The 10,500-nt window shown below is 44.1% G+C and overlaps 2 protein-coding genes across 2 annotated transcripts; both read left to right on the top strand.

Annotated features, from left to right (window-relative positions):
• Positions 1-677: 677 nt before the first annotated feature.
• On the top strand, positions 678-2,036 carry lpar4 (lysophosphatidic acid receptor 4; the record flags this gene model as incomplete). The annotated part of the gene is made up of 2 exons (XM_079249925.1): positions 678-1,253; positions 1,328-2,036. The coding sequence occupies 2 exons, from the start codon at positions 678-680 to the stop codon at positions 1,814-1,816; spliced, it is 1,065 nt and encodes a 354-aa protein (XP_079106051.1). The 3' UTR covers positions 1,817-2,036.
• Positions 2,037-6,131: 4,095 nt separating this feature from the next.
• Positions 6,132-10,349, top strand: p2ry10 (P2Y receptor family member 10; the record flags this gene model as incomplete). The annotated part of the gene is made up of 4 exons (XM_079250196.1): positions 6,132-6,159; positions 8,794-8,986; positions 9,068-9,248; positions 9,453-10,349. The coding sequence occupies exons 2-4, from the start codon at positions 8,805-8,807 to the stop codon at positions 10,347-10,349; spliced, it is 1,260 nt and encodes a 419-aa protein (XP_079106322.1). The 5' UTR covers positions 6,132-6,159; positions 8,794-8,804.
• Positions 10,350-10,500: the final 151 nt, after the last annotated feature.

The following is a 10,500-nucleotide window of genomic DNA, read 5'->3' as shown; positions in this document are numbered from 1 at the left end:
CCTACCAGTAAAAAAGAAAAAGTGCTTTTTGTCATTTGTCATTAATTAAACTTGTAATTTAATAACGCATCAAATATGGACAGACTGGAACCTACATGTTCAAAAAACTAATTATGATTGTTATTTTATTAGTTAATTTATTTTGAAAATCTTACATACTCCACCTTTAAAAAGTTAAATGAAAATTAGTAAAGAAAGCTGAAGAGGAAGGTCAGTCAGACTGTAGACAGTCGAATATTTCATGTAAACTAACCTGTTCCTGGGTAAAACAATGCAAAATTAAAGCTTTTGTTGTATTTATAGTATAGTATGGGGGTGGAGGGGTTTGGAATGATCAGTCCTCTGAAGGGGGGGGAGGGGGGGGGTGGTAGTAAAAGTCTGAGAACCAGTGCGTTATGGAGACCTGGAATGGTTGGTTTCTTATCCGGCAACCTTTATAGTCCGGAAGTGACGGAGTGCTTTTTCCTTTTCTCTCGGCAGGAGGAGTGACCAGCTGTGCAGCTGTACATCCTGACTGTCTGCTTTCATATGCGTGTCCAGGAGGACTTGGAGGGGACTTGACTGGAGGGTCCCCTGCTGACCCCTCAGACCCCCACATATCCGCTCTCACTCCCTGTTTCCTGACAGCTTTTCTGTGCCCATTTCTGCGGAGACCCCTCGCCGTCTGAGCCGCCACCATGGCTAGCCTGGTGATCAATGAAACTGGAATGGAAGACTGCGGCATTGACGACTCCTTCAAGTACGACTTGTACTCGGCGGTTTACAGCGTGGTCTTTGTTTTAGGCCTGATAACCAACTGCGCAGCTCTCTTTGTATTCTGCTTCCGGATGAAGCTGCGCAACGAGACCACCATGTTTATGACGAACTTAGCCTTTTCCGATTTGGTGTTTGTGTTCACGCTGCCGTTCAAGGTCTTCTACAATGTCAACCGCCACTGGCCTTTCGGGGACGGTTTGTGTAAGGTCTCAGGGACAGCCTTCATCACCAACATCTACGGCAGCATGCTCTTCCTCACCTGCATCAGTGTGGATCGCTTCCTGGCGATAGTGTACCCGTTCCGCTCGCGCACCATCCGCACGCGCAGGAATGCGGCGCTGGTCTGTACGGCCGTGTGGCTGACCATCGTGGGGGGGGGCATATCAGTGACCTTCTTCTCCACCATCAACAGCAAACACAGAGCTACAACATGCTTTGAAGGCTTTTCAAAAAGCACCTGGAAGACCTACTTGTCCAAAATCACCATCTTCATCGAGGTAAACTGGTTTCTTTCTGACATCTGCGCTGTTTGGTTTCACTTTTAAGTCAAATTATTGTTTTTTTCTTCTAGATTGTTGGTTTCCTCCTTCCTCTTTTGGCCAACTTGGTGTGTTCTTCACTGGTTCTTCGGACACTGCGTCGCCCGGTGACCGTTGCTCATGGATGCGATAGCAAGAAACGTGTCCTGCGGATGATTTTGGTCCATTTAGCCATATTCATCATCTGCTTTGTCCCTTATAACTCTATCCTCTTCCTGTATGCGCTGGTGCGAACCCAGGCCCTGTCTAACTGCGCTGTGGAGCGCTTTGCCCGAACACTTTACCCCATCACCCTGTGCCTGGCCAGTCTCAATTGCTGCCTGGATCCTGTGGTCTACTACTTCACCTCGGAGAGCTTTCAGAAGAGTCTAACCATGGGTGGGAAAGGTGCAGTTTCCCGTCTGGAGAGCATCCCCCGCAGCGACACCGAGACCCAGGAGACTGCAAACGCCGTCCCGAGTGACACACACACTCCAGCCAAGAACGGAAAAGAGACAGTGATCACGGACACTCAGTTCTGACTTGACATGGATAACAAAAAAAAACAGAAAGAAACCTTGAACTCTAAAACTAAAGCAATCAGCTGTTTGATCCTGGAAGTGGCAAACAAATAGCTCACCAGATTAGTTAAGCCCTGAGGTAAGTCCCAAGGTACTGCCTAGGCTTTACGGATTAATCCACCACTGGAGAACAGTGGAATGTATCTTTGTGTTGAAAGAACACTGCAGGGAACCCAGATCCAGCCACATGGGGGACTCCTGACAGTCCAGAACCTCAAGGAGAGACTCTGAACATCCTCTTTCAGGCTTAATGCGCAGAAACACTGAAATGAAAATTGCTGGACGGTGCATAAGATGGAGATTGACGTCCAGCTTGTTGGAATGTGCTGTAAAGTCTTTAAATTTTGACCTGAGGAAGCTGAAGCTCCCACAGTGCGTTGCATCATGTAAGACGACGTTTAAGTACCACTGCCCTGCAGGTTTTAGATGTTTTCCTCCCTTAAAGTTCTTTGCATGCTTGTTAGTGAAGCGTTTGCTGCAGTCGGGTTAAAGTATGGAAACATGGAAAACATGCAGCGCATGTATGACTCCAGCTGTGGTGAGATCTTGTTATTGATGCTGTGTAGCAGTGTTGTTGACCTGCTGAGTTTGATGACTAAATGTTTTGAATTTTTTATCTGGCTACATTTATTATTTCTGTCCCCGTCCCGTCACATCCCCCTCTCAGTGAGCAGGACTGTAAATCTGAACTCAGCAAGGAGTTTTTTCTACTCTGATGTGGGCACGCTCCCGGAGGGAAAGAGGGCGGCCCTGATTTTTTTCGAGGACCTTGGCCTGTGTGCTGTGTCACAGGCCAAATGCTTATTATGACTGGAGCAATGGTCCATTGTTTGCTTCTGAATGAGGGCTCTCTGTCTTAATCTGGCCTTAGACTGCAGATCTGCTCAAAGTCTCTTACACACAACAAATATGCTCACATTCCAAAGTACGGATGAACACTCTTGACTGTTTACCCGAAATCACCATCTTACACAACACGGAGCACAAAGCACCAACATGAGTCAGCGGGTCCAGAAGTGTGAGCATTGCGGAAACTGCTGAATATGACATTTGCAGGACACAGTGACACCTTTTTTTCCCCACAGAATGTTAGTTAGACTTAGACTTAGACTTTAGACTTTATTGTCCCCAAAGGGAAATTCTTTTTCACGTACACAGCACATGTTTGACAACAAAAAGGACAATAACAACAGACCACAGAAACAACATACAAATACAATAAACAGTACACTCAGCGCCCCCTGCTGTTTAGAAATGTTATGACTGAGGGGATCAGGCTTTTTCTCAACCGAGCCTTTTTTACCTCCGTCCTGAAGGAAGAGGGGTGAGTTGTTCATGAAGGGGTAGTTAGATGCAGGATCTGGTCACATCGGAGCGCAAAATAAACTGATTTGGCTGCAGATTTCTGTGATAAATCCTTTGCATCGCACTCAGATGATGCTGTGCGAAGCTGTTAAAAGACAGTTTGTAGCTGGTTGTTGCATTAAATCAGGACTACTCCATCCTGGTCCTCGAGGACCGGCGTCCTGCAGGTTTTCCAAGTGTCCCCACTGCAAAACACCTGCTTCATATCCATGTGTATTAAGCTGACATGTGCAAAGCTTCTCTGAGTTAGGCGTGTTCCAGCAGGGAGGCTTGGAGAACCTGCAGGACACCGGCCCTCCAGAGCAAGGACTGAGAATCCCTGCTTTAAAAGGGTACAATTTGGATAAAATGCACTTCCTCAGCAACCTCAGCTTGACATCTTGAGTGCTACAGGTACTACTGACCAGCTTTAGCATCCTCCTAATTCATTCTGCTACTAGCATCACATTTATTTAAGGTTAAACTGCTATTAATGCCTCCAGTTATTGTGCAGTGATTATTTTTTATGTTGAAACCGGCTTTAAATGAAAAGACTTCTCTTCTGGGTGCTTAATGCAAGGTGTTTATTCATGCTTCCCAAAATGATCCACAGATGGAGAATTGATTAGTTGGGAATACAAACCTTTAAAATTTGCTGCTGTGGAATGTAAAGAGCGAGGAAGAGAGGAAAAAAGACGTGGTGACCCCATCAGACTTGTTGCTGCTGTGTGCATTTTCTGACAGTATGTATTCAGCTTCATAGAGATAACAGAGATTTGGGGTCAAGGGCGGCAGAGAGGAGGATGACAGCACTGAAGTGAAAAGAAGGACAGGAAATAAGAGGAGTGGGAGTGTAGGAGCATGTAAGAGCTCCTCTTTAACCTCTGAGTGGCTCCTGTCAAGAATGTTGCTTCTGTTGTGCAGCAGAAAGATTCTACTGTAAGTTGGGAAGTTTATAGACATGCACATGCACCCAGACTGCCCTGGAGGTTGAAGGAAAAGCCTGCAGCTCCAGAAGATGTGACTGGTGGTTTGCTCTTTCAGAAACTTGGACCTGCAGTTGTTGAAGTGAAACCAAACACAAAGTTTGCATTTAAAAACAAACTGCAAGGGAAACTTTTCAACGACCTGGGAATCTTCTGGGTCTTTTTCTTCTCGTGCAAACCCAGAAATATGAAACTGAGCAGACGATGAGAACGTTGCAGAGTTGTGGTTTTGCATGCACGTGAAGCCTTTTTGTGTTTACACAACACATTTGAGACCGCAGTCACAACTGGGTGGAGCCAGTTTATTGTTTGTCACCACAACAGCAGAAAGAAAACATTTCCCACTTCAAATGTCATCGTTTCCTGCATTCAGATCAATGATACGTTTAGTCAATTAATCTTTAAATGAACAAATAAAAAAAAGGAAGTTTAGCTTTAAATAGAGGAAGCAGACAGGAGCCTGCATGGCCGCATCCAAACCGAGTAAAGGGTTTATGATGCATGGAGCTTTGCAGTTGGGTGTAATGCTGAAGAACTGGGGAGAAAATAGCAAAATGAATGCTATTAAAGTCTTCTGCATGCGCTTAAAGAATTTCCAACACCAGAAATAAGAGGAACTAACTTTCATCTATGCATTTATAAATAAAACTCGACTCTCATTTGGTTTATTAACCACAAAATAAGTGTGTGTAAGTAAAGAAGTTTGTCTCAGTTGCTAAGTGATGTCAGAAGCCTCAAAGAGCCTGAAAGTCAAAAAAGGGCAGAGCTTCCTTTTCCCCTTTTCAGCAGGAGCCAGAGAGCAGCCCGCAGCAGTCGTCATCTCCTCTCGAAGCGACACAAGCAAACCACAGCAAGACTGCAGTGACGCCGAGTTTACATCCAAACAGGTTCTGCTCTGACGTGCAAAAGTGCGCCAAAAGCGCCTGGAGTTGTCTGCGGTGCGGTGCCATGCTGTGCGTGGCGCAGAGCGTGTTTGTGGAGCAGCTGGAGCGCGTGGCCGTGGGCCTCCGTCCCTGAGCGCTCAACGGTGATGGTTTAGAGAGAGGACACATGAACACAAGGTAATGATGCTCCTTTATTTATAAAAATGTCTGCGGAAGTTGTGCTGCAGTTATTTGAGGTGCGTGATGTGCGCAGGGGAAAAACATCTACATGTTGTTAAAAAGTTAATTCAGACGAAAAATGTAGAAATAATTTTGGTTTATTTAGTTCTGTCTGCTAACACACAACCTAAATCACATGGTTTTTCATTAATATCAGGTGTTTGGCAGAGAAATTTTATCATGTAAAGTGCTTTACTTAGACATGAAAAACATTACAGATGGTGTAAAGAAGAATAAAAGGATAAAAAAAAAAAACTAAAATAATTAAAAGCAAGATTAATAAAAGGTTACCATGCAGATTTCATGCATAGGTTCATGAGTTTATCAGCATTTGCTCGTGTTTTAATGCAACACATGGAAACAAAGCGTCTTTGTATCATATAAACAGTAAACTGAAGATGTGGTGGTTCAGGGTGGACCCAGGTCGTCAGTGGCCCATAAGATGAGTGGAGAAAAGTCATATAAGAGCTGCAATCCAGCAGGTTTTCCATGTATCCCTGCTCCAACACAGCTGACTTAGAGTCATTGTTCAGAACCTGATAGGCTGTTACTTCCATTTAATTTGATCCAGGTGTGTTGAAGGAGGAATAAACGGAACACCTGTAGGATTGCAGTCATCGTATGAATTGAGTAACTCTGCTGTAAAGCAACAGCAGTAACTGACTGTTTTTCTCTTCCCCTTCTGGAAGGAAGGGTGTGGATGTGTCTTAATGGCAGAAGGAAGGATGATGCTACAGTGATAAGCAGATTCAATTCTCCATCTCTTTCCTGTTGCAGTTTTTAATCAGCATCTGCTCTACTGCAGTTTTTGTCACCGTTTTAACACTTAATGCAGCACCAGCATCTAGCAGTCAACCCCATTTAGATTCTGGTAAGTTCACCAGATTTCTTCTTTGTCCTGCTCCAATGTTTGGGACTCACATTGTAGCAACATGTTGACGTTAGCTTTCGATGGGAAGCTGTGACAATAAGCCATTTGTAAAAGATTTTGGGTGCTGTAAATCTTCAAACAGCATCTTTATTTTTGTTTATTTTCCTCTTTAAATGTGTAAAACCTGCTTTCCCTGAGTTGTGGGACTCTATGAACAGATGGTGCTGAAATGGCCATTCTGGAGACCTCATATGACCTTAAAACTTTTCTAATTTTCTTCTCTTTCACTTAACCAGAGTTAACTTTTGCAGATACATTTTTATATTGCAATGTGATCTCATAAAGGTTCAGAGCTGCAGCTGCATCGTTCCATGGAGATAGAAATATTCACCCTGAAACTGGTTATTCAGCAAGCCGGAAACTTTTAAAAATTTCTGCATCTTAATTTATTCTTCACCACTAATGTGTTTACTCAGATGCGACTGCAAACATGTTCAGTTTTAGATCATGTTGCAGAGATAAACTCATCTTATTCAGTGCAATATTTTAGCTGAGGCCTAAAAAAGGCACTGGCAAAAAAACCCAAAACACAACAACAAATAAAAAACCATTTAATCTTTTTAAAGAAGGAAAATAACATCTCAGGTACAAGTCTAACACTAAAAAGTGGATCCTGCTTATCCTGTAATATATAAAGTATCAGTTTATTAATTAAAGCTTACAAAATGGATATTCAGGATGAAGGAAAGAGTAAAGTTATATAAACTTCTTTGCCTTAAAGTTAATAAAAGGTGAATAATAAGCAGTTGAACTCTCATCATTTCTTCAGTACTTGCATAAATTAGTTTATAACTGCAGGTGTTAACAAGCGACCATGTCCAGAGTTTGGATCTCATCTGAAAAATAAAACCACCATAAACATTGATTTATTAGTGACAGAAGTAATACCTGTTTTTTTTTTTTTTGTTTTTTAACCGAGTTCAGTAACCGTTCAGATCCTCCTCATGTGACTAAACACATGTTGACCCAGATGTTCTGCTGCTGCTGCTTCACAGCTCATAATGGGTCTTTGGTGTGGTCGTCGTGCATGCATCATTCTACGGGTGGGTTAACACCTGCCAAACATGAGACTGAAAGTTTGCTCGTGGATGTTTTCATTGCTTTTCCAACGGCTTAGTTTAGTTTCAGTTTCAACTTTAAAAGTTTTGTTGAGATGTAACACAAACTGGACAGGTTTAATACACAAAGCAAACAGCGTCATTATCTCCCCGAGTGTGTCAACAGCTTTAACTGTAGTATTTACTTCAAGGTTTTATTCGCTGTTTGTGCATGAACTGACGGTCCAGGTGCTCTCAGGGTTGTCAGTTACAGGTTATTAAAGAAAGTAAGTAAGTTAAATAAGTATAAAATGTAAATAACTAAACAAATTAGACATGGCAATAAACCGAAAATTTACACACAATGAAATTTACAACGATAACAGACAAAATTTTGCCCAAGCCAATAATTTCAGTGTGCAAAAAAAAAATATTTCTTTTTGGTCGCATGTAGGTAGTCTCTGGTCTTGTCCCTTTAAGACGGCTTACTACGTGTACATTGTGTGTAGTTAGTGACCCATGCAGTTAAACTAGGAGCGAAGCGGCTGTTGAAGCGGCTTCTGTAATGGCGAATGTAGATGTGGTCGAGGAAGAAAAGCTGCAAGAGGCAATTAAAAAAGTCTCCCATATTAAGGCAGCAGTCACTAACCGAAGCATTTACTGGTTCTGAACAACATGAATGAACATCAAAAAGATGGATTGACATTACCGATGAGATTGGCTATCAAGGCTCCCATTGCTACCGTGGAGCGCGAAGGGTTTATACACCTCGTTAAAACCGTCGCCAAGAGATACGGCCTGCCATATTTAGAAAACTGATTCCCAGCATGTAAACGACGGAGAAAAGGTCGCAGTAGAATTACGATACGTTAAGAACGTTGCAGTCACATCCGATCTCTGGACCAGTCGTACAATGGATCCGTACATCAGTCTGCAGTCTGGTATCAGTCTAGTATGTTACGACCCCCGATGGAGTTTGTCCAGGGGAACAAAGGGGTTTGTAACAATAACACAAGGAAACCAGGAAGATGCACAGAAAAGAAGGCTTTATTTAGGACTCGCTTGTCCTTAAAAAGTATTGTGAGTCACAGACAAAAACCAAAACAAACCCAACAAAAAAAGCATAAACCAAAGCTGGCACCAACCTAACTATAATCACAAAAATGTTCACCAAAGAACACCAAACAGTCAACGTGAATGAGTGGCAAGCTGCGGCACCAAGACTCAACCAAACACCCGAACGAAGGTCGTTTACTCTGGTGCTCAGCGGCCAATCAAGGGTAGGGGGGCATGTGGGCGACCAATCAGCATCCAGCACATCAGTCTGAGGGCAGCACCAGGAAGAAAACCAGGTGTATCCAATCTCCCAGGTGATGATGGTTTGAATGGTGATCATGATATTGTGATATTTATTTGAGGCCCTACAACACATGACACCCATGACCAGTTTTTCCCATTTCCCCATCTTTCTGTTTTTGGTGATTCAGTTAAAAACGAGAAGCACTGAAAATAGATGTGTCTTTATCTGTGTCTGCAGAAGAGAAGAAAATGACTTTGAACACGACTGGGTCGTGGGAGGGCTCCCCAACCAACTCCTCATTCTGTGACGACAGTTTGATCAGCTTTAATAAAAGCATGGAAGGTCTGTACACCTACTTCTATCTGCTGCTCTTCATTCCTGGACTTCTGCTCAACACAGTCGCGCTCTGGGTCCTCTGCAGACACATCAGGTAGAAATGAAGTCAGACCGAGATCTCTACGATGCTTCCTCTTTGTCGCAGAGGCTGACTGATTGGTTTGTTGCTCAACAGCAAGAAGACCAAGGCAGTGATCTTCATGATAAACCTGGCTTTGGCAGACCTGGCCCACATCCTCTCTCTGCCCCTCCGGATCTATTACTACTTCACACACACCTGGCCGTTTGGACAAAGCATCTGCTTGATGTGCTTCTACCTGAAATACTTAAACATGTATGCTGCCATAGTGTTCCTGGTAAGAGGGAAAGTTTTATGACAGTCCTGGGAGATTCTGAAAACTCTCCTTAGGAGAGGCGGGAAATTAAAAATGAGAAGTTGGCAATTTTTTTAACTTTTATTTTAAAATATTTCCAAATCATTTTCTGATGAAAACATAGTGGAACAAGCAGGAAGTCATGTTCTTGAGAGCAGTTTTAGTCAGGTATTTCTGCTCTTGCAGGTCTGCATCAGCGTGCAGCGGTGCGTCTTCCTGATGAAGCCGTTCTCTGCCCGCCAGTGGAGGCGTCGTTACGACCTGCTGATCAGCGTAACCGTCTGGGTGGTCGTCGGTCTGGCTTGCTCTCCTTTTATTGTGATGCGGAGCAGCAACGCCAGTGTATCGTCGGTCACCAGCATGCCGCAACTTGCAGATGTTAAGCCCACCCAGCAATCCTTAGGAAGCAGCAAGCCTCTGATGCAACTGATGAGTACAACTTCCATCAGAGTGGCCTCCAACTCCAGTCCTGGCAGCTGCTTTAAAGACCTGCCCATCCGCAAAGTGTCCCTAACGGTACTGGTGACAATGATGACTCTGAGCGAGTTGTTTGGCTTTTTGATTCCTCTCGCCTGCATCAGTATCAGCTCCATCCGCATCGCCTGGTCTCTCAGGCAAAACCAGAGCCCGAATCCTCCGACCCCGGCGCCACTCATCTCATCAACTCGCAGTCGACTCCAGTCGGTGACCTCCAACGGCCAGCCGGACAAATACCAAGAAAATCAAATGAACAGCGAGAAGCGGCGCGCTCTGCGGATGGTGTTGAGCTGCTCGGCTCTGTTTCTTGTCTGCTTTGCCCCGTATCACATCAACTTCCTGTTGTACATGCTGGTATCGCAGAACTACGTGTCCCACTGTGCAACCAGGCTGGCTGTGAAGCAGTTTCACCCGGTGTCTCTCTGCATAGCGAGCCTCAGCAGCTGCCTCAATCCTCTCCTTTATTACTTCCTAACGGCTGAATTCAGAATGCACCTCAGCATGCGCACCTCTTCCTTCTCATCAACCCTGCTCTCCTCCCCCACCGAGTGTCCGAGACGCAACAAATTACTGCGGATGGAGAGTACCTGCTCAGAAAGGGAGTAGCGTTACTTCGCGGCAGAAGCTCATTTTGCTTCAAGAAATCACAAAGATGCACACGATGGATAAGTATTTACAGAGGAATCTGTTCAACTGAAAAAAGACTGACAAAACAAGCAGGGTGGGGCTTTTTCTCTCATTAAAGTGTATCTAAGAT

This window comes from Telmatherina bonti (genome assembly GCF_933228915.1).
Source record: "Telmatherina bonti genome assembly, chromosome: 12".
In the NCBI taxonomy this organism is placed as follows: Eukaryota; Metazoa; Chordata; class Actinopteri; order Atheriniformes; family Telmatherinidae; genus Telmatherina; species Telmatherina bonti.
This window is presented reverse-complemented; position numbering and strand designations above follow the sequence as displayed.